At 41.3% G+C, this 26,239-nt stretch overlaps 1 protein-coding gene across 2 annotated transcripts; it reads right to left on the reverse strand.

The window, feature by feature from the left end:
- Positions 1 to 5,297: 5,297 nt before the first annotated feature.
- On the reverse strand, positions 5,298 to 25,958 carry LOC123995169 (fasciculation and elongation protein zeta-2-like). 2 transcript variants are annotated; one of them, XM_046298580.1, is made up of 10 exons: positions 25,549 to 25,958; positions 18,972 to 19,080; positions 15,674 to 15,790; positions 15,329 to 15,470; positions 13,491 to 13,756; positions 11,837 to 11,917; positions 9,331 to 9,406; positions 9,069 to 9,134; positions 8,330 to 8,394; positions 5,298 to 8,027 (listed from the first exon to the last, which is right to left on the reverse strand). In XM_046298580.1, exons 1-9 carry the CDS (start codon positions 25,848 to 25,850, stop codon positions 8,378 to 8,380), a joined length of 1,176 nt encoding a protein of 391 aa, XP_046154536.1. In that variant the 5' UTR covers positions 25,851 to 25,958; the 3' UTR covers positions 5,298 to 8,027; positions 8,330 to 8,377. The 2 variants fall into 2 exon arrangements, with proteins under 2 accessions (XP_046154536.1, XP_046154537.1); XM_046298581.1 differs by lacking the exon at positions 11,837 to 11,917 and having other exon boundaries at positions 5,298 to 8,394; positions 25,549 to 25,953.
- Between the last annotated feature and the right edge of the window lie 281 nt (positions 25,959 to 26,239).

Genomic DNA, 26,239 nt, shown 5'->3' on the forward strand with positions numbered 1-26,239 from the left:
AATTATAATATGATTATCAATATCATTAATATCTAATGGGACAGTGTTATCAGGGTTGATATCCTGCCAACTAAGAGAGATACACAGTCGGCATCATCCAGAGAGCGGAATGGAAAATGGTGCTGGAGGGGATGGCTTCTGTTTTACGGGCTCCTAAATAACTATGCTATTTTGTGTTTTTTTTTGCATTGTCTGTAACTTATTTTGTACATAATGTTGCTGCTACCATCTCTTTTGACCGTAAAGAGCTTCTGGATATCAGAACATTAATTACTCACCTCAAACTGGACGAAGATTGTTTCTTTAATGAGTCCGACGCGAAGGAAAAATACTTCTCCAAGACCAGGCCCAAATCCCTGTCATTCGGCATGAAGAAAATACTGAAATACCGAGGGCGGAGATCAGGGTGCCTTGTGAGAATTTGTCGCGAGTGGGTAATCCGCCTCTACGATCTGTTCTACTGGCCAACGTGCATTCACTGGAAAATAAACTGGATGATCACCGCTCAAGACTATCCTACCAATGGGACATTAACAACCATAATATCTTATGTTTCACCGAGTCGTGGCTGAATGATGACATGGATAATATACAGTTGGCTGAGTTTTCCGTGCATTGGCAGGACAGAATAGCTACGTCTGGTAAGACGAGGGGTTTTGGTGTGTGTCTATTTGTCAATAACAGCTGGTGTTCAATGTCTAATATTAAAGACATCTCTATGTATTGCTTGCCTGAGGTAGAGTACCTCATGATAAACTGTAGACCACACTGTCTATCAAGAGAGTTTTCATCTATATTTTTCATAGCCGTCTATTTACCACCACAAACCAATGCTGGCACTAAGACCGCACTCAACGAGCTGTATAAGGCCATAAGCAAACAAGAAAAGAATCATCCAGAAGCGGGGCACCTAGTGGATGGGAACTTTAATGCAGGGATACTTAAATCTGTTGTAGCCTCATTTCTACCAGCATGTCACATGTGCAACCAGCAGAAAAAAAAACTCTAGACCAACTTTACTCCACACACAGAGACGCATACAGAGCTCTCCTTTGCCCTCCATTTGGCAAAGCTGACCATAGTTCTATCGTTCTGATTCCTGCTTACAAGAAAAAAACGAAAGCAGGAAGTACCAGTGACTTGCTCATTACGTTAGTGGTCAGATGACGCGGACACTATGCTACAGGACTGTTTTACTAGCACAGACTGGAATATACTCCTCAATGGCATTGAGGAGTGTACCACCTCAGTCACAGTAGTGGAGCGGGTCGAGAGCTTCAAATGGTCAACCGAATCGTTTCTAGTCATCACTCCTCCATCCAGGAGTTTTATTCTCTTGACTTTATATTGTGATGGGCAACTTTCATAAATTAGGTGTATTACCGCCACTGACCTCGTTCGTCTTTCAGTTACCCACGTGGGTATAACCAATGAGGAGATGGCACGTGGGTATCTGCTTCTATAAACCAATGAGGAGATGGGAGAGACAGGACTTACAGAGCGAACTGCGTCACAAATAGAACTGACTTCTATTTTAGCCCTTAGCAACACAGACGCCCATTGGTGCGCGCGAGCAGTGTGGGTGAAATAATTGAATAATATAGATTTCTAAATTTATTTTGCAATGCTTGCACATGCGACGTGAGTGGTGTGGTCAGCCTGTAACTCGCAAATGAGTGCTGTGGATACACCAGTCAAAGATGCTTTGGAGAGTCAGTGGTAGGAGCATTCACTTACCCATGGAATGAGCAGCATAAACAAATAAAGCATTGCATCGTATCATCGCATTTGTGGAAAAATTTGCCCTTATATAAATGCATTTCATGTAATTCTACATAATTTTCCATGACTGGAGACTTGGGTAGAATCTTTTTTCATACCGCACAAATTATGGAAAGGACAGGCTACTTCGACACTGACAAACTGAAAACTGTCTTGAATACATCAATAGCCTAGTCCTAGGTTTGTGAAGACACATATTGTAGGCTACAATATGAGAAGGAAATTATAGTCCTAAAAATGCTTTCCAGTTTCCCAATGATGCAGAGCTCACTTTCTGGTGATGGCCAATGCACTTGTGCCAAAACTCTCTCTCTCTCTCTCTTGTTTTACTTTGTAAAATAATATTTTGAAATGTATCAAATATGTTGGTAGCCTACAGCAGACAGATTAGAGTCTTCTCTCTTCAGCAGGAGCCATTTTCTTTCCAACCTGTGCATTCCCATGATTCTGTTAGAAATATTGAGAAAGGCCTGTTTTGTCAACATGCTGTTTGTTCACTGACAGATTTACTGCGCATTCCCAACTGTAGGCTAGTTATTGGGCTACACTCCACAGCTAGGCTATTATTTTTTAAAGAAACTATTGATCATCTGTGGCTAAATTATAGGCCTTCTGGTGGTGTAGTAGGCTATTCAGAATTATTTCATTTATTTCCGAACACACAGTATTAATTCTATAACTTTGGCATATGTATTAGTTCTTCCAGAACCCTACGTGTGCAGCTATGATTCTGTAAGGAAATAAATGATCAAGTGTAACGCTGGAGAGATGAAAGTTGCAGGCTCATGTCTATCAGAGCAGAGAGAGGGAGAGATAACATAGAAAGAACATCTCATTCAAGTTCTGTGAGAGATACAGGCACGCTTTTCACAAAGCCCTGGTCTCAAACCTAGGTTACAACCGCAGACCACTTGTAACCATGCCAGCCCATGACCTCATCTGGCTTCTTCCCCTGCAGGATTGTCTGAGGCCAGCCACCCGGACTGCTGATGAAACTGTGGATTTGCACAAGCGAATCATTTCTGCACAAATTGTCAGAAACCATCTCAGGGAAGCTCATCTGCCTGCTTGTCGTCCAGGGTCTTGACCTGACTCCAATTCGTCATTGTAACCGTGGGCAAATGCTCACCTTCGATGGCCACTGGGACGCTGGAAAAGTGTGCTCTTCATGGATGAATCCCGGTTTCAACTGTAATAGGCAGATGGCAGACGTGTGGGTGAGTGGTTTGTTGATGTCAACATTGTGAACAGAGTGCCCCATGGTGGCAGTGGGGTTATGGTATGGGCAGGCTTAAGCTATGGATAACGAACACAATTGTATTTTATCGATGGCAATTTGAATGCACAGATACTGTGACGAGATCCTGAGGCCCATTGTTGTGCCATTCATCTACCGCCATCACCTCATGTTTCAGCATGATAATGCACGGCCCCATGTCGCAAGAATCTGTACACAATTTCTGGAAGCTGAAAATGTCCCAGTTTTTCATGGCCTGCATATTCACCAGACATGTCACCCATTGAGCACGTTTGTGATGCTCTGGATTGGCGTGTACGACAGTGTGTTCCAGTTCCTGCCAATATCCAGCAACTTGGCACAGCCATTTAAGAGAAGTGGGACAACATTACACAGGCCACAGTCAACAGCCTGATCAACTCTATGCGAAGGAGATGTGTCGCGCTGCCTGAGGCAAATGGTGGTCACACCAGATATTGACTGGTTTTCTGATCCATGTCCCTACTTTTTTTTTAAAGGTATCTGTGACCAAAAGATGCATATCTGTATTCCCAGTCATGTGAAATCCATAGATTAGGGCCTAATGAATTTATTTCAATTGACTGATTTCCTTATGTGAACTGTAACTCAGTAGAATCTTTGAAATTGATGCGCAAAGAATTTTAACAAACAAAGAACAGAAATGTCACAGCAGTGGGTTAGTAATAGATGGTCAATCGCAGAAAAAGTACCCAACTGTCATACTTGAGTAAAATATACCTGAATAGAAAATGACTCAAGTAAAAGTCAACTAGTAAAATACTACTTAAGTAAAAGTATTTGTTTTAAAATATACTTATGTATAAAAAGAAAAGTTAATTGCTATAATATACTTAAGTATCAAAAGTAAAAATATAAATAATTTTAAATTCCTTATATTAAGCAAATAAGGGGCACACTCAGACATCATTTACAAATGACGCAAGTGTGTTTAGTGAGTCCGCCAGATCAGAGGCAGTCTGACTGAAGTCTGAGATTTCCCACTTCCGAGTTTCAAGTTGTTTTGAACATGGCAGAAATCATGCTAGATTGATAACATGGCCAATGTATTCAACCTTTTCTGGTCCATGGTTTTGCGTGTGAATGTTATGTTTATCCTTTAAAGCTCAGAAAAGAGACCCTTTCAGACAGATGTTTTAAATCCTTTAAAGCCAGACCTGGACCACACATCCTCTCCACCTAATAGCGGGCAGGGGAAGAAAAACAGTGATTGCTTTGCGGCGCTCGCAGTTAGCCATCGATTCTTTCCAAACCACTCGTTGAACTTGCGATTTCCGACTTGTGTAATGTTTATGTCCTATGAACACCGATACGTGTTATCTATAATTTCTCTTCATATAGTACCAAGGATTGAAAAGCATTTGCCAGTAGATTGTCGACGTGATTCATGATGACTGCTTGAGCCTATCACGGCGCAAATAGAGAAGATTACCAATGCCCACCCTTGTATTTTCGCTTGCTGCACCGAGCTAGGCTGAAACACCTACATTTTGGAGCTGCCTTACTCAAGAAAGAGATCATGTTTGTATGCAGCTTTATTCATTCAATTAATATATATATATATTTTTTTACATTGTTTGCAAACTGATATGTGACACGAATTAATACAAAATCAACATGAAAAGCAGGCAAAAATAAAATAGTCATATATATTTTTAAGCTCTGCCCCACCTGCCCTGAATGACAGGTCGCCACTGCTTAGAACTATTCCTATTTGGCTATGAATGCAACGTTGTGCAGTTTGGTTTTACTGCTTCTTCACATCGAACTGATAGATGACTCACTTCAGATTGTCTAAGAAAATGACTTTTCTTGGGAGCCAGACTGACATAACTCTGGGACAGATGCATGAGTGCTTCCATGAAATAGGACTCCCGAGGAGGTAGAGGGCTTATGGAGAGAAGAGCTGCCCGTTACACTGAGAGAATAACATTTCATTCTTTTTCAATTTACAGTATTAAGGCATCCATTTATATTCAGATTTGTTCTTATAGCTACACTGACCTAACATAGAAAGAGAAGAGTATGCCATTTTTTATTTTATATAAAACACATTTGTACATTGACTTGCTGTTGCTCTGCATGTAAGAATGCCTTTTGATAAGTTTCTGCACATTTTCTGTTTACAGATTGCATCTATTAAAAGTGTGGACCAATGTATTTTGATAGTAACTTTAAGTAGAGTAAAAAGGTAATTTAATACCAATTATTGATCATCATGGATGCACTTACAAACCAATAGTATGACACCAAAGTAAACATTATTTATTTGAAATGAGTTCCAATGTAATTCTGGCACAAAACGTTTGTACCACTACAGTCGATATGGTTACAAAACAAACATTTACTGAATAAATGAATGTACATTAGTACCTCATGACAACAAGACAAGTAAACATAAAAACCCAAAATGGGGGAAGAAGTATATTGCATTAAAAATAAATGAGTAGATTCTATTATACAAAAGTTCTGGCATTTACAAAGGCAGCCTTATTTGTTGCTTGTGTCTATATAAATATAAATCTCTAGATAAAGCGTGGATATACGCTGATATGGTCCCTCTATTTTAGCAGACATGCAACGAGGGGTGGGGCTTCAGCCTGAGTCGATAACCTTCTCTGATCTCCGTGACAACCCCATGCCGCTCCAAGACAAACAGAATAATACTAGTTCTCAACTCGACTAGTTTCAAGGAGTCCAAACCCCACCCAAGCTAGTATACATTTCAGTTCAGCTTAACTTTCTTATTACAATGTGGTTCAATGCTAAGGTTCCCTTTAGTGTGACCTTAATCCTTATCATTCATTTTATTTACTTTAAGTAAAAGTAGATAAAGTGCATGCAGCACATGCTTGGGGTTCTGAATGCTTCTGAAGCTTGCTACAGTTCAAAGATAGTTACATATGATTCTGTACAGTACGTAGAGGTCTACTGGCTTCCCTTACTAAAGAAAGATGCCTTCTGAGACCCTCAACTAAAACCAAACATCTCTTCATAACATACACTTTGATACAGGGGAAAGAGAGCTTCCGTTAGACTCGATGATTCCTGCCAACTACATCAGACTTCTACTAGTGAGGAATGGCACTACCATTGCCTTACAGCAGCCCACCTGGGATATCTAGTTGCTGTCTATAGGTGTCAGGCTGCCTTGGTACAGAGCTTTTGCAAGCTGATGCTACAACGTCCACTTAGCTAGGTACTAGCCTATACTTGTCTGAAGCCTTATCACTGATGTTACTATATTACTACTCAGGCCTAGGACAGACAAAAACTACTAAATGGCTACTCAAGCTATAGGATGATGGGCTTGCTAATGCTTCAACATTATCCCCAAGCATGGCGTAACAACATCTACACTCTTCTTCCTAACAGGATCCATAATGCTGTATTTCTGTGGACAGGCTGGCTGCTGTAGAACCGATGCTCTGGGTGTACCTGAGAGTCGTGATAGACCAGACCTGATGGGCTTGTGTGTTATCGTAAATATTGTGCACTGAGCTTAGTTACTGCTGATGATTTGACAGGATTGTACTGAGGTGATATTATAGACAGTGCTGAAGGTTAGTGGTTGTGGATGTAGACAATGGGTTTTTGAAATATTTATGTTTGAAAAATCTCTCCTGCTTTTGTACAGAAACCTCTCTACATCCTTTAAATTGTCTACATAAGTGCATGCAACGATTTGGTGATCTACTACTGTTGCTACATCCACTAGACAAGACAACATGTCATCACTAGATCCCCAACATTTACACAACACCAAAGAGTTATTAGTTCTAAACACAACATGGCAGGATCAACTCACAGCAATTTAATCATTATTTTACATTCTAATATTATTGCTGTAACCCTTCACTTACTGTACTTTATAGAGGAGGTATGAGGCAAGTATACAGGGTGATGTCATGTGACATCCCTAGGAGGGGTCAGAGGTTGACGGCTAGTGTTTACATAACAATGGTGATGTCATAATAAGTGGCCACACACTGCTGGCAGTAAAAAGTCCCTCATCTCTCTAAAACTACAGAAAAATAAAAAGCTGTACAAGTTTGTTCTTTGTTACCTTCTTACTAACTTCTGTCATTTTTCCCTTTTTCGAGAAGTTACCACTTAAAAAAAAAGTTCCATCTGTGCAATTTCACATTGTAGTATACAAACAATGCTTCATAATATTTGACCGATGTAGCTCGCTAATCCTATGTAGCAGCATGCAAAGACGTGCACAACCTTTAAGGGGGTTTATGAAACATAAAACCTAAGAGATGGTGAAAACAAGGCTTCTGAACCCCACTAATCCCATGGTCTGTCAATCATTAATTGCTCTGAACCAATAGCTCTCTGATAAAGTGGCGAGCTCCCATTGGACTGATCCCGCCTTAGTTAGACTGGTTCAAGAAGCCTTATTTTCCCATCCCTCCTATATATACACACACAGAGGGAATTAGCCAGTTTAACAGAGAAAAGCTGCATCACAATTGTCAAGTGACTTCTTCTCCTTGTCTCCTCACCCTAACCTTTAATTATGTGAAAAGGCAGGCAGGTGAATGTAGAGGAATTTGTTTTCCATCTCCAGTTCTTCACATCAGTGCAAACGGAGGATAGAAGATGAGAACAGCAAGCCACTTTAGACAATGGAGAGTAATACTGCTAACATGCAGAGAAGACATTAAAACGAATGTTAGATATTAGCATTACAACATTAAAAACACATTAAGATTACACGTAAAAGGTGAGAAGATAAGGTAAAACAGGCATTGAAATGTGAATCTCAAAAGGTTGCGGGAAAAGTTGTTGTGGAGAAAATAAATACTCCATCAGGAAGAGTCCACATTATTAGGGGGGTGGGTGACTCCTTCCATTGGTATGTTCAAGAACATCTGCAGCTCCTGAGCGCAGGGCCAGCTTTAGCCTTTTGGGGGCTCTAAGAGCGGCAAATTTGTTTCATGGGACCCCTCTTGATGACAGTCTGAAAAATGCATGTTTTAAAGATCATTTCCTGTAGTTCTACACATTTTGCCATGGGGCAGAGAGAACATTTAGCAATTTTCTACGAAAAATTCATGCAATTCTAGTTCTGCCATATGGGGCAGAGAGACATTATTGCATTTCTACCCATTTTACCATGGGGTGAATCATTTCCTACAATTCATCACTTTACCATGGCTTATGCCATGTTATTGATATCTGAGTGACTAACAAAATCAATGAGGGCCCCCTGGAGGTCAGGGACAGTAAGTTGAGTTCCTAAAAAATAAAAAGTGCTTATGCCTTGAGTGTGTTCAGAGTGTTGTAGAACAGGTGGCTCCTCCACTGGGTTTATGTGGGACACAGCACTGTAGGGACAAGAAGAACACCCAGAAAACAGCTGTCAACCTAAAATGATCTACCACATGGAAGAGAGCAATTAAGAACAGATGGGGGGGTGAGCAAGAGTGTGTGTGTGAGTAGGAGGAGGGAGTGTGTGTAAGATAGAGGGTAAGTAAAGTAAGTACACCATAATCACAATCACAGCACAGGTACACTACACTACAGCACAGAGCCAGGGAAGGGGGCTGTCTCGGAGGTGTGTGAGAGCGGGCTCTCCACACATTGCGTGTGTGTGCGTTTCCTGTATGCATGTCATTGTGTGTGTGTGTGTGGCTCACAAACCTTCCACTTTTCTCATACTAGAACTAGCGACAGAACAGCGCAGCAGAGGCGAGAAACAAGGAGGGTAAAGGTCAAGATGAAAGGCTCCGAAAACCCCTGCAGGCCTTCAGTGAACAAAGAACACATTGGAAGTAGACCCTCCTAATAACATGTGTCCTAACTGGACCCTTGTGTCCTGCAGCATCTTTCTCAGGCACTAGGTCATAGTGAGACTGTCAATCTAGACAAAAGCTCTGTTTTGAATGGGAGCAATGTTTCCTCAACGTAATTGAGTACCTTTGAGAATGTACACCTTGTGTGGTAATGTGTGGTGTTTTGAACGGGAGTAAGAGTTTTGTAACTGGTATGGAGGGAGTACCTTTGAGAATGTAGTCTGTTAGGAGGCTGGGTACCTTCTCACTGTCCTCCCGCATGGCATGCAGAACTGCATGGAGGGAAGAGCAAAAAAAAAAAAAAAGATTTGGGATGAGTTACTATCATGGTCATAATAGGACATTTCGGTCTTCACATTACAGCTTTCATCAGTTGGCCTACAGTGACTTAAAAAGTTAACAGACAAAGTGTGGTTTGTAAAATAAATAATACAACGTTGTAATAAACAGGAACATGTCAGTACTCACTCTTGGTGAGGATCTGAAGGTCTTCCACAGAGGGGGAGCCAGAGTTCTTCTCATAGGGGATAACTGTGGTCAGATACTGAGAGCGAGAAACACACGTCACAACCACAGAATGAGAGGAGAGAGAGAACACGACACGACACAGGAGAGAGGGAAGGCAAAGGATGGAGGGGGATTAAAAAAAAGACAAAAATGTTGAACAGAAAGAAAAAGAAAAACTGCACCATGATAAAAGAGAAAGTTAAGAATTTTGATGCAAAACTCGTCTGTAGTTCTGCCTGCTTGAACGACAAATAGCTCAGATACACATAAAAACATTAAATGACCCCGGGATTCGATAGAACGTCACTCAGTGATGCACAAATACGATATAACATTCAAAATGGGTGAATCTTAACTTTCAACTGGAACAACCAGCATTTTAACTACTTTGCAGACAACCATAATATCCATAAAAAATATAAAATTCCCAGTTTACGCTACAAAACCAACTTAGAGGTTTTAAAAATAGGTTAGATTTGACTCAGAATTCTATGACAGAGTAAGGCAATGTTGGCAGAATAGATGGATGCATATCAATGTATGAATAATATAATTCACCAATATTTCTCTTGGTAGTCCAACAAATATTGCTCTCAGATTGTAAAATCACAGCTGGCCTGGTACATTGTTTGTTGTCTCCAGCCATTCGGGATGCGCTGTTTCAGTTTCAATTACTCAATATAGTAATGAACGTGCAGGGACGAGACAGACAGGCAGCTTTTCTCGGCCAGTCGGAATCATGAATCAGCTGGCATAATTTGTATGGATATATACAAAGATATGTAAATTGAAAAAAGGTCAAATGAAACTAAGTGCAGCTAGTTTGCAGTCCTTCCAGTTTCAGTTTGAAGTGACTCTGTTAGCTGTTGTTGGCTAGCTCCCCTGAACAACAGTTTCCTGGTGAGAGAGCACATTCTCCATACCAGGCGAAATCACACCGCATTAGCTCATTGTTACGGATGTATCCAAATAAATGTCACTGGAAACAGCTTAAACAAATGCAGCTACATTGCTGTTATTCTGGCTGCACTTTTTGACATGATCGTAAGTTACCTGTGGTTGGCTAGCTAGCTAGCAAGCAAGGGATAACATTTAGAAGCACCGACTGGGTCGCGTCCATAGATACAGAACAGAAAGACTGAACGACTTGGTCACGTCTCTGGAAACCGAACCGATAGATCGAACGACCAGCCGGCTTGGGTAGCAACCCTAGATTTGTGTTGGGACTATATCTTGTGGAAGGATTAAATAGTATGAATAAATTCATCAAAATAAAGTTAATGAAAATATGTAAAAATCATTATTTGAATATGTTAGTAATCCGATGTATAAAAGTGATAACACCCTCGAAGCGTGTGTTTGGAGGATATATTGGCAGTTTTCTGCCCCCGACTTGTCTCGGACCTAACAACACACGTACCAATATATCCTCCAAACACCGGCTTCTAGGGCATTATCACTTAAGTAATTTGTTTTTACGGCGTGTGGCTGGGATCTTTCATCTCAGCACTTTACATTTATATCTCTGTTCAGTGTATGTTTGCTGACGGAATGGAATTTATGTCAGTAGATTTTCTGTATTCCTCAGAGGGGACACTAATTCAGAGAAGTTTAGGCAGTTAGACAAATTCCCTAAATTTGCCGTTGTTCCTCTGTTTATGAAGTGTTCAAGCAATGTCAGTTGAGTTGAATCAAAAGATGACAGCACATGTTGATCATTGACATAAATGCGGAGGCCCGTTGGATTCATTCTATTTATATGGCAGCACATGCGATCAGGCGCAAAGGAGGGGAGAAAATGTGCTATTCAAACAGATATTAAACGAGACCTCGTCATTACGCTGGCCAATTATAGTCATCCAAAATTCCATGACTGTCACAATCCTAAACATTTACCATCACCCTTTGTATGAATTGTTGGAAGTCAAGAAACTGATTATTTGAGAGTGAGAGAGTCATTGGTCGACTCTGAGCCAATAATGAGTGAAAGTAAGTTGTGATTGGTTGGTGTGTGGCTGTAGGTGAGGTTTAAGGTCATTGGTTGGTTTAAGGCCATTGGTTGGTTTTAGCTTGGTGGGAGACAACTGGGCATTAGTAATAGGAGGATGCTTGTTTGCAGGAAATAAGGAGTGCACACTACTGGATGATTCAGCATCCAGTTACAGCCAATCTCAAGGCTAAATGCTCAGTCAACAAGACAGGAAAAGGATAAGGGAAGAAAAGAACAAGTGATAAAAAGAGAAGGATATGAAAGCTGAGAAGGAGAGCTGCTTCATTTGTGTTTGATGGACAGAGAGAATGAGCCACAGGAAGAGAGAGCAGAAAGGAGGGCTTGAGTTAAATTGAAAATGAAAGATGGTAAAATAAAGAGGACATGTGGTAAACACAGCAGCGGCAAAAGCTGTAGAGAAAAGAACTGCAAAGAAAAATGTCAAAAAAGATGAGGATAGCTAGAGAGAGGGGGCACCTGTTTGTCCCCTCCTGTGATGCCGAAAGTTTGACGGAGGCCGTTCTGAATGACAGTGGACAGCCCTTCCATAGTGAAGAGCTAGAGGAAGGGAGAGGAGAGAGAGAACGCAAGAGAGATAAAACTACCAGAGAAAGAATGAGAAACCCTCCAAAAAGACATGAGAGCTCTAGAGAGCAGGAGAATAAGAAGAGGGGTATAGAACTGGATTCAACCTGCCATCGTTTCTGGTTCCGAAAAGGACAAATTATCCACACGGAAGTCCAACAGTTCAGATTGGACAAAAACAATGGCAAGGTGAATTCAGACCTACAGGGTCGTTTATTTTACTGTCCAGTTTTCAGCTGGTATTTACAAAGACATATAACAAAGCCCAATAATTACAATGTAATGATGTAAATAAATACATTTTCACTATGTAAATAGCAGGCTAATAGTGGACTGTAGAATGAAGCAGAAGGAGAGACAGAAAGAGAGACCCAACAGGGTCTGCAGGGTGAGTGCAGAAGTTAGTACAGGACTACTGCAGGGTGTTGTTTTGCACTTCCAGGCATGTCTCTCATGCATTTCTTGTTTCCAGTGCATGCATCTAACCTGGTTTGTGCCTGCATAAATGGGCGTGTGCACAATACACTAACAGTGGGGTACAAAATTATTGACACCCTTGATAAAGATGAGCATTAATGACCATATAAAATAAATAAAGTACTGAACTATATTGCATGCTCAAAAATGTGGGAAATTATGTTATTTTATACTAATACAATTGCCCAGAGAAAGATTTTGTTTAGCAAGTCAATATTTTTCCTGAAAAAGGTAGGGGTCAAAATGATTGACCACCCAAAGACTCTTATAAAGTAGTCAAAAGTTTAGTATTTGGTTCCATATTCCTAGCAAACAACGACTACATCAAGCTTGTAACTCTACAGACTTGTTGGATGCATTTGCAGTTTGTTTTGGGTTTATTTTATTCTGATTATTTTGTGCCAAATAGATAATGGTAAATAGACATGCTAAGATATCATTATCATTCATGATTCATTCAGGATTATGCGTAATCATGGTAGCATCTACATTAATGTAGAGGTGTTTAGAAACATATACTATTCTTATTTACAATACAATTGACTCCAAAATGACACAATACATTATTTACCATTAATTTAGGGGCGGCAGGTAGCCTCGTGGTTAGAGCGTTGGACTAGTAACCGAAAGGTTGCAAGATTGAATCCCCGAGCTGACAAGGTACTGTTCCTAGGCCATCATTGAAAATAAGAATTTGTTCTTAAAGGACTTGCTTAGTTAAATAAAGTTCAAATATTGATGTAGTCATTGTGTGATAGAAATATGGGACCAAATACTAAACTTGTGACTACTTTATTTAGTCTTTGGGGGGTCATTTTGACCACTACATTTGAGTAAAAAAATGATGACTTGTTAAACAAAATCTACTTCTCTGAGCAATTGTATTAGCTCAGTACTTGCATTATTTATTTTATACAGTCAGTACTGCTCATCTTAATTAAGGGTGTCAATAATTTCAGACCCCACTGTATCTAGGCACGTATGTGCATCACAACGTGTATTATATGCATTTCAAATCATACAATACTATGTTTACGAATCTGTGTCTATCGGTGCCCATCTCGCTCACCGTCCCAGGGACATGTGTCCTGTCTGCCCTCTGAGCGCTGCCTGTGGGCCTGATCTTCTTCTTCTTGCGGAGCAACTCACGGTGCTCCTTCTGCCGATTCTGCACGTCGATGAGCAGTGAGATGAAGCTGTTCTTCACCTCCTTCTCAAAGTCCAGCTCGTCCCTCAGGGCCAGGGCCTGGATCAGCTCCTCACTGTAGCGCCTGATGGCCGTCTCCACCTGCTCCAATGCCTCGCTCAGCTCTGAGACTGAAAGACGACGCAAGCCTGGGAGGAGGTAGGGATTAGAACATAAACATACTAACACATACTTATATAGAGCTTGACAAATTCCATGAACACATGGCAGGATAACACATCACATAATAACACATAATTACATGGTCAGTCCCAAACGTTTGCATTACAGCTTGATATGTTTTGCATTTAAAGTTACATAACAAGTAAGCTGTAATTGCTGTCCAGTTGTATGTAGTGTCTATTATGTAACAATGCTACTGTGAGCCTGTATCTGCAGTCCAGTTGTATATACACTAAATATACAAAACATTTAAGAACACTTGCTCTTTCCCTGACAGACTGACTAGGTGAATCCAGGTGAAAGTTATGATCCCTATATCCTTCCTGTTTGGCCATGTCCGGGGGTATCATCGGATGGGGCCACAGTGTCTCCTGACCCCTCCTGTCTCAGCCTCCAGTATTTATGCTGCAGTAGTTTGTGTGTCGGGGGGCTAGGGTCAGTTTGTTATATCTGGAGTACTTTTCCTGTCTTATCCGGTGTCCTGTGAGAATTTAAGTATGCTCGCTCTAATTCTCTCTTTCTCTCCTTCTTTCTTTCTCTCGTAGGACCTGAGCCCTAGGACCATGCCTCAGGACTACCTGGCATGATGACTCCTTGCTGTCCCCAGTCCACCTGGCCGTGCTGCTGCTCCAGTTTCAACTGTTCTGCCTGCGGCTATGGAACCCTGACCTGTTCACCGGGCGTGCTACCTGTCCCAGACCTGCTGTTTTCAACTCTCTAGAGACAGCAGGAGCAGTAGAGATACTCTTAATGAACGGCTATGAAAAGCCAACTGACATTTACTCCGGAGGTGCTGACTTGCCGCAACCTCGACAACTACTGTGATTATTATTATTTGACCATGCTGGTCATTTATGAACATTTGAACATCTTGGTCATGTTCTGTTATAATCTCCACCCGGCACAGCCAGAAGAGGACTGGCCACCCCTCATAGCCTGGCTCCTCTCTAGGTTTCTTCCTAGGTATTGGCCTTTCTAGGGAGTTTTTCCTAGCCACCGTGCTTCTACACCTGCATTGCTTGCTATTTGGGGTTTTAGGCTGGGTTTCAGTACAGCACTTTGAGATATCAGCTATATAAATACATTTGATTTTGATTTAATCCCTTATTGATGTCACCTGCTAAATCCACTTCAATCAGTGTAGATGAAGGGGAGGAGACACGTTAAAGAAGGATGTTTAAGCCTTGAGACATGGATTGTGTATGTGTGCCATTCAGAGGGTGAATGGACAAGACAAAATACTTAAGTGCCTTTGAACGGGTATGGTAGCAGGTGCCAGTCACACCGGTTTGTGTCAAGAACTGCAACACTGCTGCATTTTTTGTGCTCAACAGTTTCCTGTGTATATCAAGAACATGTATATCAAGAACTTGACAACTGTGGAAAGCATTGGAGTCAACATGGGCCAGCATCCCTTTAGGAACTTAAAGTTTGGTATACTCAATATATATGTATGGGATGGGGTTGTGTAATACAGCTGCAGGGAGCTGTTTATACTTGAGCTGTTAGTGATTTGATGCGAGTTAGGAGTCACTCACGGTCCTCATAGCTGGTGTTGGAGCTGGAGCGTTTGAGGTTGCTGAGATCTTGGGAGAGCATGGACAGGTCTGACTGGGACGGGCTCTCATCATCTTCTGGGTCTGGAGACTCCTGCATCATCTCCTCAATCTCCTCGATCACCTGCAACACACACACACACACACACACACACACACACACACACACACACACACACACACACACACACACACACACACACACACACACACATAGCTTGTGTTAAGAGTGTGGCTTTGTAAGTAGTAGAGTGTGGTGAATTTGAGACGTGATAGAAAGAGAGCGAGTATGCATGTGTGTGTTGGTTATCAAGTGTGTGTGTGTACCTGTTCGGCAGTGAAGAGCGGCTCATCGTTGATGCAGGACACAATAATGGAGTGCATGTCCATCTGTTCCCTCAGCTCCTCATCATCAGACAGGTCCAGAGGCATGTTGTCCAGCTTCTGTCCATCAGAGGAAGAGAGAGAGAAGAGGGCGAGAAGAGGGACGAAGAGAGAGATAGGGAGGGAGAAAGCAAAAAAGGGGGATGAGAGTCAGCTTGGCTGAGTTAATGAACAGGTGTGCTGAGTGGGGGAATCAAATCAAATTTTATTTGTCACATACACATGGTTAGCAGATGTTAATGCGAGTGTAGCGAAATGCTTGTGCTTCTAGTTCCGACAATGCAGTAATAACCAACAAGTAATATAGCTAACAATTCCAAAACTACTACCTTATAGACACAAGTGTAAGGGGATAAAGAATATGTACATAAAGATATATGAATGAGTGATGGTACAGAGCGGCATAGGCAAGATACAGTAGATGGTATTGAGTGCAGTATATACATATGACATGAGTATGTAAACAAAGTGGCATAGTTAAAGTGGCTAGTGATACATGTATTACATAAAGATGCAGTAGATGATATAGAGTACAGTATATACGTATACATATGAGATGAATAATGTAGGGTATGTAAACATTATATTAGGTAGCATTGTCTAAAGTGGCTAGTGATATATTTTACATAATTTCCCATCGATTCCCATTATTAAAGTGGCTGGAGTTGAGTCAGTGTGTTGGCAGCAGCCACTCAATGTTAGTGGTGGCTGTTTAACAGTCTGATGGCCTTGAGATAGAAGCTGTTTTTCAGTCTCTCGGTCCCAGCTTTGATGCACCTGTACTGACCTCGCCTTCTGGATGATAGCGGGGTGAACAGGCAGTGGCTCGGGTGGTTGTTGTCCTTAATGATCTTTATGGCCTTCCTGTGACATCGGGTGGTGTAGGTGTCCTGGAGGGCAGGTAGTTTGCCCCCGGTGATGCGTTGTGCAGACCTCACTACCCTCTGGAGAGCCTTGCGGTTGTGGGCGGAGCAGTTGCCGTACCAGGCGGTGATACAGCCCGACAGGATGCTCTCGATTGTGCATCTGTAGAAGTTTGTGAGTGCTTTTGGTGACAAGCCGAATTTCTTCAGCCTCCTGAGGTTGAAGAGGCGCTGCTGCGCCTTCTTCACGATGCTGTCTGTGTGGGTGGACCAATTCAGTTAGTCTGTGATGTGTACGCCGAGGAACTTAAAACTTACTACGCTCTCCACTACTGTTCCATCGATGTGGATAGGGGGGTGTTCCCTCTGCTGTTTCCTGAAGTCCACAATCATCTCCTTAGTTTTGTTGACGTTGAGTGTGAGGTTATTTTCCTAACACCACACTCCGAGGGCCCTCACCTCCTCCCTGTAGGCCGTCTCGTCGTTGTTGGTAATCAAGCCTACCACTGTTGTGTCGTCTGCAAACTTGATGATTGAGTTGGAAGCGTGCGTGGCCACGCAGTCGTGGGTGAACAGGGAGTACAGGAGAGGGCTCAGATCGCACCCTTGTGGGGCTCCAGTGTTGAGGATCAGCGGGGTAGAGATGTTGTTGCCTACCCTCACCACCTGGGGGCGGCCCGTCAGGAAGTCGAGTACCCAGTTGCACAGGGCGGGGTCGAGACCCAGGGTCTCGAGCTTGATGACGAGCTTGGAGGGCACTATGGTGTTAAATGCCGAGCTGTAGTCGATGAACAGCATTCTCACATAGGTATTCCTCTTGTCCAGATGGGTTAGGGCAGTGTGCAGTGTGGTTGAGATTGCATCGTCTGTGGACCTATTTGGGCGGAAAGCAAATTGGAGTGGGTCTAGGGTGACAGGTAGGGTGGAGGTGATATGGTCCTTGACTAGTCTCTCAAAGCACTTCACAATGACGGAAGTGAGTGCTCAGTTACCTTAGCTTTCTTGGGAACAGGAACAATGGTGGCCCTCTTGAAGCATGTGGGAACAACAGACTGGGATAGGGATTGATTGAATATGTCCGTAAACACACCAGCCAGCTGGTCTGCGCATGCTCTGAGGGCGCGGCTGGGGATGCCGTCTGGGCCTGCAGCCTTGCGAGGGTTGACACGTTTAAATGTTTTCCTCACGTCGGCTGCAGTGAAGGAGAGTCCGCATGTTTTAGTTGCGGGCCGTGTCAGTGGCACTGTATTGTCCTCAAAGCGGGCAAAAAAGTTATTTAGTCTGTCTGGGAGCAAGACATCCTGGTCCGTGACGGGGCTGGTTTCCTTTTTGTAATCCGTGATTGACTGTAGACCCTGCCACATACCTCTTGTATCTGAGCCGTTGAATTGAGATTTTACTTTGTCTCTATACTGACGCTTAGCTTGTTTGATTGCCTTGCAGAGGGAATAGTTACACTGTTTGTATTCGGTCATGTTTCCGGTCACCTTGCCCTGATTAAAAGCAGTGTTCGCGCTTTCAGTTTCAAGCGAATGCTGCCATCAATCCACTGTTTCTGGTTTGGGAATGTTTTAATCTTTGCTATGGGAACGACATCTTCAACGCACGTTCTAATGAACTCGCTCACCGAATCAGCGTATTCGTTAATGTTGTTGTCTGAACGCAATACGAAACATATCCCAGTCCACATGATGGAAGCAGTCTTGGAGTGTGGAATCAGATTGGTTGGACCAGTGTTGAACAGAACTCAGCGCGGGAGCTTCTTGTTTTAGTTTCTGTCTGTAGGCAGGGATCAACAAAATGGAGTCGTGGTCAGCTTTTCTGAAAGGAGAGCAGAAGTTGGAATAGCAATGATCCAAGGTTTTTCCAGCCCTGGTTGCGCAATCGATATGCTGATAAAATTTAGGGAGTCTTGTTTTCAGACTAGCCTTGTTAAAATCCCCAGCTACAATAAATGCAGCCTCCGGATATATGGATTCCAGTTTGCAAAGAGTCAAATAAAGTTAGTTCAGAGCCATCCATGTGTCTGCTTGGGGGGGAATATATACGGCTGTGATTATAATCGAAGAGAATTCCCTTGGTAGATAATGCGGTCGACATTTGATTGTGAGGAATTCTAAATCAGGTGAACAGAAGGACTTGTGTTCCTGTATGTTGTTGTGGCCACACCACATCATGTTAACCATGAAGCATAAGCCCCCGACCCTCTTCTTACCAGAAATATGTTTTTTTCTGTCAGCGCGATGCGTGGAGAAACCAGCTGGCCTCACCGACTCCGATAGCGCCTGTGAATGTGTACAGTGTGGAGGTGCAGACCATGTGTGTAAGTGTTTGCCTATGGGTGTGGGCTTTAGCCTGTGGGTGTGTGTGTGTCTTACCCCCTGCTTGCAGAGGTTGAGTGTGGGGAGATGCAGGGAGCGAATGTGAGATGTCTTCCAGTCCACTGGCATCACGTTGCCATAGTTATCTGTCAGAGCATTCCACACCCTGAGGGGGAGAACGAGAGAAAGAACGTGGGAGAGGAATGAAGAGAAAGGGGATGAGAAAGGAGAGAAAAAGAAGACAGACAGAAAATATTACACTGCACTTGAAACATTTCCCCAGTGACACAGCATTAGTTGGCAGTAGTGTGTCATCCTCTTTCCTCACCACCCACACACACCCCTCTGTCCTTGAAGCAGCTCGCCTCTGCCTGATAAGAGAGCAGGAATCTAGCATTTTAATAGCCTAGACATTTTTTTTATGCCAAATGTATTTTTTATGTCAATTCTCTCTCAAAAAGGGCTTTACGCTATACTATAGGAAATACAGAATACAATTTGTACATAAATCCCACTACACAATGGGAGTGAACATGTGTAATGTGAGGATGAGTGTGTGTGTCTGACCAGGACTGCTGCGAGCGATGCGAGGATGGGCACTGTGAACCCAAGTGTCAGAAAGGTTTTGCATCAGAGAGTTTGTCACACACGTGTTCTTCATATAACTCCAGTCTCTCCATCCCTCTCTTACTAACAAAGAATCATTATCATCAACAACACAGTTCAAGGACAGGTTCTCTAAATTGGGCAATGCTGGCAGGAAATGCTTTGGCCCTGCGGCTGTCACCCTGTGATTCAGGCGTTACTATATTTTTAGGCCGTCAACAGACACGCACGCACACATGCAATCCCTGCATAAACAAGAACAAGCACACAAAAGTCTCTATGTGGCCAGTGGCTCTCTGTATCTCCATGGGTAGACCTACACCAAGGAAAGTTGATCATGAAACTTTTCCCTAAAGCACATCGATATATGAACACACACACATTACTTCCGGTCTCCATGTCATCCTCGCTGTGCGTCTCTGCTTGGAGGTAGGTCATTAGCCAGCTACAGTAGAGCTTGTTAGTAGGCAAGGCACGTCCTCCAAAAAGGGCAGTCACTCATGAAAGGACTCCGCTGCCCTCAGTGCACTGCTCTTTCAGCCCTGCTAAGGCTTCTCTCCAAACTACCCCCTCCACCTTCCTCTCACCATCCTGAGCTCATTTTACTGTAAAAGAGTGCAGTGTTTCCCCAAGATTATTTGGATGTGACTCAAGAGCAACTGAAGCAACATAGAAGACTGTCCATTTCAACTGACAATCTTTGTGTGTGCATCTGACTCTGTGTGTGTGTGCTGAGCGATTAAGCTCGCTTTTTATTTTTAAAGTTGTTTGTGCGGTATTGTTTACCACTTGGTAGGAGGGACACATCCCAGCTTCATTTCATTTGCTCTTCCGGCTGCCCAACTCCTGGCGGAACCCTACATCACAGCCACTGACATCGTTACATCGTAGCACAGCAGGAGAGTAGTTTCATCACGGTAGCACATTGAGGTCAATTCATAGCAATTAATCTAAAATAATTAATAGATTTTTAAAAATTTTAAACACTGTCATAGACAGACAAAATTAATATAGATGAAAGGAGAGTTCCTAACAAGTTCAGGAAGCCAATAAAGAGCTCTGTGAGACACAGCGATGGGGGCAGACGTTTTGATCAAGCAAGACCTTCAGAAAAAATGCATTTATGTATTTTACAGATATAAGGAAGGTGAAATCTTATAGTTAGTCATGTTTATAATTTCAATATACTATATTTAGAAAGCAAATAAGTCATTTCAAGCCTTACCGATACAGTTTTGTTTAATAGGAAATGCATAATATAACATTTCATTTTCTTATTTGTATCATACTTGTACTGTGTACTTCAGCTTGTGTCCTCAAAAGTCAGTACACCTCAGCCTTTTATTAAAAAAATATTACCAGAAAGGTGAGATTTTAACCGTCCTGAGTATGCAGCATTACTAGGTATTGTTTATGGCCCTCTCATAATAAATCATTATTTGGGGGATTACATAGATCATATTTTTCATTACAATTAACTGGTTAATGGCTGTGATAGCAAAAAACTGAGGATGGATCAAAAACATTGTAGTTACTCCACAATACCAACCTAATTGACAGAATGAAAAGGAAGTCTGTAGAGAAAAATAATATTCCAAAACATGCATTCTGTTTGCAACAAGGCACTAAAGTAATGCAACAAAAATGTGGCCAAGCAATTACCTTTGCCCTTTATACAAAGTGTTATGTTTGAGGCAAATCCAATACAACACAATACAGAGTACCACTCTCCATATTTTCAAGCATAGTGGTGGCTGCATCATGCTGTGCGTATGCTTTTAATCGTTAAGGACTGGGGAGTTTTTCAGGATACATTTTTTTATGGAATAGAGCTAAGTACAGGCAAAATCCTAGGAAAACCTGGTTCGGTCTGCTTTCCACCAGACACTGGGAGATGAATTCACCTTTCAGCAGACCAATAACCTAAAACACAAGGCCAAAACTACACTGGAGTTGCTTAGCAAGAAGACAGTGAATGTTACCAAATGGCCTATTTACAACATTGACTTCAATCTACTTGGAAATCTATGGCAACACTTGAAAATGGTTGACAAGCAATTTGAAAGAGCTTGAAGAATTATGAAAATAATAAATGGGTAAATGTTGCGCAATCCAGGTGTGAAAGGTTTTTAGAGACTTACCCAGAAAGAATTTTAGCTGTAATTGCTGCCAAAGGTGCTTCTACAAAGTACCGACTCAGGGGTGTGAATACTTATGTAAATGAGATATTTCTGTATTTCATTTTCAATAAACTTGCTACAATTGAAAAAAAAAACATGGTTTCACATTATTATTATGGGGTATTATGTATAGATTGGTAAGAAGAAAAAATATTTTTAATCCATTTTGGATTCAGGCTGTAGTAACAAAATGTGTAATCTATGGTCAAGGGGTATGAGTCATTTCTGAAGGCACTGTATATGTTAATGTTAGTTTTATATTGGATGTTCAGTTCTCTCTCTTCAAAGGCTATTGAACCAAGCATGCCATGACAATGAAAAAAAATGTTATTTGGATTCAGAATATTAAATGTTCATTGTGATGGCATGCTTGGTACAATAGTTATTAACTAGAGGAAATCGAATATCCAATTTTATCTTGCTGCGAACAACCAAGCTTGGTCTCATAGGCTAGATGTAAAATAGTACATGTAAATCCTGGACACTTAAATTAGTATATGTTATGTTTGGTTACATAACACAGAAGATTACTTAATAACCCTTTTAGCTAACTCTTCCCCTAACCCAGCTAACGTTAGCCATCTAGCTAACATTAGCATTACCCACTTAGCCACCTAACTAATGTTCGTAATAACAAATTGTAATTTGTAAAATATAAGTTTTGCACATTTGTAACAGATTGTAGGTTTTGCAAATTCGTAACATAAGAATTGTCATTCGCAACATATTATACGAAATGGATGATGGATATCCACATACTAAATGGAGTCTCAAATTTACATACAGAATAATAAGAAATGCTCTGAGAGCAGGTTGAAGTACCACATACACACCATCGATCTAAACAGTAGGGTAAACAATACCTTCCTGGAGATATTTTGTCTCAACCAGTAGTTTAAATGTAATTCTATTCAAAATTCTGCCTTCTAGGGTACATTTACACGATTTTCAGAGATTCGTTTCAGGCTGTATATACCCATTAATTGTGTATTACTGCCAGATTAAATCAGACTAAGCTGAAGTGTGCCCTTTCAAAAACAATTACAAAGCTTTACCTCTGTGTACCTCTGTCGAGAGCTTCAAGTTCTTCTGTGTCCAAATCACTAAAGCCTTAAAATGGTCCAAACCCACACACACAGTTGTGAAGAAGGTGTGAAAGCACCTCTTCCCCCTCAGGAGGTTGAAAAAGTTAGCCATGGGCCCTCAAATTGTCAAAAGGCTCCACAGCTCCACATCTTGACTGGCTGCATCACTGCCTGGTATGCTAATAGTACCGCCCTCGATCGCAAGGCGCGGACAGCCCAGTAGATCACTGGGGCCGAGCTCCCTGCCATCCAGGATAAAGGTTGGCCGATTAATCGGCCAATTAGGGACAATTTCAAGTTTTAATAACAATCAGTAACCGATTGTGTGGCAGGCTGACCACCTGTTACGCGAGTGCAGCAAGGAGCCAAGTTAAGTTGCTAGCTAGCATTAAACTTATTTTATAAAAAAACAATCAATCTTCACATAATCACTAGTTAACTACACATGGTTTATGATATTACTAGGTTAACCAGCTTGTCCTGCGTTGCATATAATCAATGTGGTGCCTGTTAATTTATCATCGAATCACAGCCTACTTCACCAAAAGGTGATGATTTAACAAATGCACAATCGCTGCACGAATGTACCTAACCATAAACATCAATGCCTTTCTTAAAATCAATACACAGAAGTATATATTTTTAAACCTGCATATTTAGTTAAGAAATTCATGTTAGCAGGCAATATTAACTTGGGAAATTGTGTCACTTCTCTTGCGTTCATTGCACGCAGAGTCAGGGTATATTGCAACAGTTTGGGCCACCTGGCTTGTTGCGAACAATTTGCCAGAATTTTACGTAATTATGACACAACATTGAAGGCTGTGCAATGTAACAGCAATATTTAGACTTAGGGTTTGCCACCAGTTCAATAAAATACGGAAGTATTTCACTGAAAGAATAAATGTTTTGTTTTTGAAATGACAGTTTTCCGGATTTGACCATATTAAATTAAATAAAATTTTATTTCTCACATACACATGGTTAGCAGATGTTAATGCGAGTGTAGCGAAATGCTTGTGCTTCTAGTTCCGACAATGCAGTAATAACCAACAAGTAATCTAGCTAACAATTCCAAAACTACTACCTTATAGACACAAGTGTAAGGGGATAAAGAATATGTACATAAAGATATATGAATGAGTGATGGTACAGAGCGGCATTGGCATATTAATGACCAAAGGCTCGTATTTCTGTGTTTATTATAATTAAGTCTATGATTTGATATTTGATAGAGCAGTCTCACTGAGTGGTGGTAGGCAGCAGCAGGCTCGTAACCATTCATTTAAACTTTTAACCATTCATTTAAACCAGCTCTTAGCAATGCTTGAGGCACAGCACTGTTTATGACTTAAAGCCTATCAACTCCTGAGATAAGGCTGGCAATACTAAAGTGCCTACTAGAACATCCAATAGTCAAAGGTATATGAAATACAAAAATGGTATAGAGATAAATAGTTGAGGCGTCATAATTCCTAATTAACTACAACCTAAAACTTCTTAACTGCGAATATTGAAGAACTGGGAATACTGAACCACCAGCTTTCATATTTTCTGAGCAAGGAACTTAAACGTTAGCTTTTTTACAAGGCACATATTGCACTTTTACTTTCTTCTCCAACAATGTGTTTTTTCATTATTTAAACCAAATTGAGCATGTTTCATTATTTATTTGAGACTAAATAGATCTTATGTATTATATTAAGTTAAAATAAATGTATTCATTCAGTAATTGTCATTATTACACACACACACACACACACACACACACACACAAAAAAACACACACACACACACACACACACACACACACACACACACACACACACACACACAAAAAAAAATATTTTAAAAAGTAATAAAATCAGCCGATTATTATGTATCGGCTTTTTTTGGTCCTCCAATAATTGGTATTGGTTGAAAAATCATAATCTGTCAACCTCTAATCCAGGACATATATTTCAGGCGGTATGGCTCCTGAACGGCTTTCATCCCCAATCAACAAGAATCCTAAATAGCTACACAAACTATCGGAGTTAACTTTCTATCTTTATCGCAGTTTTAATTTTGATCACCAGGGCCCTACACACTCACTCACACATAATATGCACATTAGTCTACACACACGCACCCACATAGAAGCTGCTGCTACTCGGTTTATATCCTATATCCTGTCACCTTATATCATATCCAACTCCATCACGCCAATATCGCTGACATTGTAAATATGGCATTGGAACTAGGTATGTATATAATGTTAGTATGCTTACTTACTTTTTGCGTTCTTCATATTTCTCGTGTGTTTTTTCTAGTATTACATTGTTATTAATGATTGTATTGTTGAGTTTTGAGTTTGCAAGAAAGTAATGTCACTGTGCATGTGACATGTGAAACTTTAACTATCAAGTTATTTACAAACTTCAATTGGGTAGCTAGCTGCTAGCTAACTTAGCTAGCTACTTTGAAAACACAGCTCAGCTAATGCATTTTAACTAACGTTACCTGCTAACAAACAACAAAACACTTAAGCTTATCTTGAAGGCTCTTCTCTTGAAGTCCTTATTTCCTAAGTTATCTTTACAGATTTACATGCATTACAAATAACATTGACTAACTAGCTAACACTAACAACCCTTATGTAAAATGGATAGCTAGCAGCAGGTTCACATTAGCAGTAGTATGCTAACTAACTAGCTTGAGATTGTAGACAAACTATAAATGCTTAACTGATAAAAAAGTAGTAGCTACAAAATTCACACTCACTCGTCGTCTTTGAGGAAATTATCTTCTGTGATAGGTTTAATAGGGGCTATGTTTTCAGTCTTGGTGTTGTAATTTCGAAAGCAAACTGTCAGCTTCTCATCGAAGTCGTGGACAAGGTCCTCCATTGATGTGAAGCTGCATATATCCCCGGAGAAGCTGTCGAGGTCTGAGAAATCATCCACCAGTCCCGAATCAGCCATGTTCGAGTTCAGCTGGTCCAGTCGGTTGGGCGACCCGGAGGCCGCCTTGAATTCATTGAAATCCTGCCAGTCTTCGTCGAAGTGGGCTAACGGCGCCGCCATGACTGATGCAGGGACTCGGTTCGGCTGCGCAAACCCTGGATGGTAATTCTATCCTCCGCGATATGGCAATGATGAACCAGGAGACTAGAATGTGGAAGCTCTCTGATTCTGCCGCTGCTGACGTCACGCGTGGTGGGACTCCATCCTCTAATAAGGAAATAATAAAAACAAACATGGTTTTGAACGTGTTTGAGTAATTATTTTTTGAACTAAGCAATTGTACCATTTCATCTTCGAGTATGTGTGAATCTGGTCAGTAGCGTACAGGATTCTCAGTTAAAACGCACATTTGGCATATTTTCCCTATTGTTGCAAACTGCAGGTAAAGGTCAAACAAGGGAATAATTGTTGGATATTGTATTGACTTGGGTATTTAGGCTTTGAACCAT

Source organism: Oncorhynchus gorbuscha, linkage group LG14 (genome assembly GCF_021184085.1).
Source record: "Oncorhynchus gorbuscha isolate QuinsamMale2020 ecotype Even-year linkage group LG14, OgorEven_v1.0, whole genome shotgun sequence".
In the NCBI taxonomy this organism is placed as follows: Eukaryota; Metazoa; Chordata; class Actinopteri; order Salmoniformes; family Salmonidae; genus Oncorhynchus; species Oncorhynchus gorbuscha.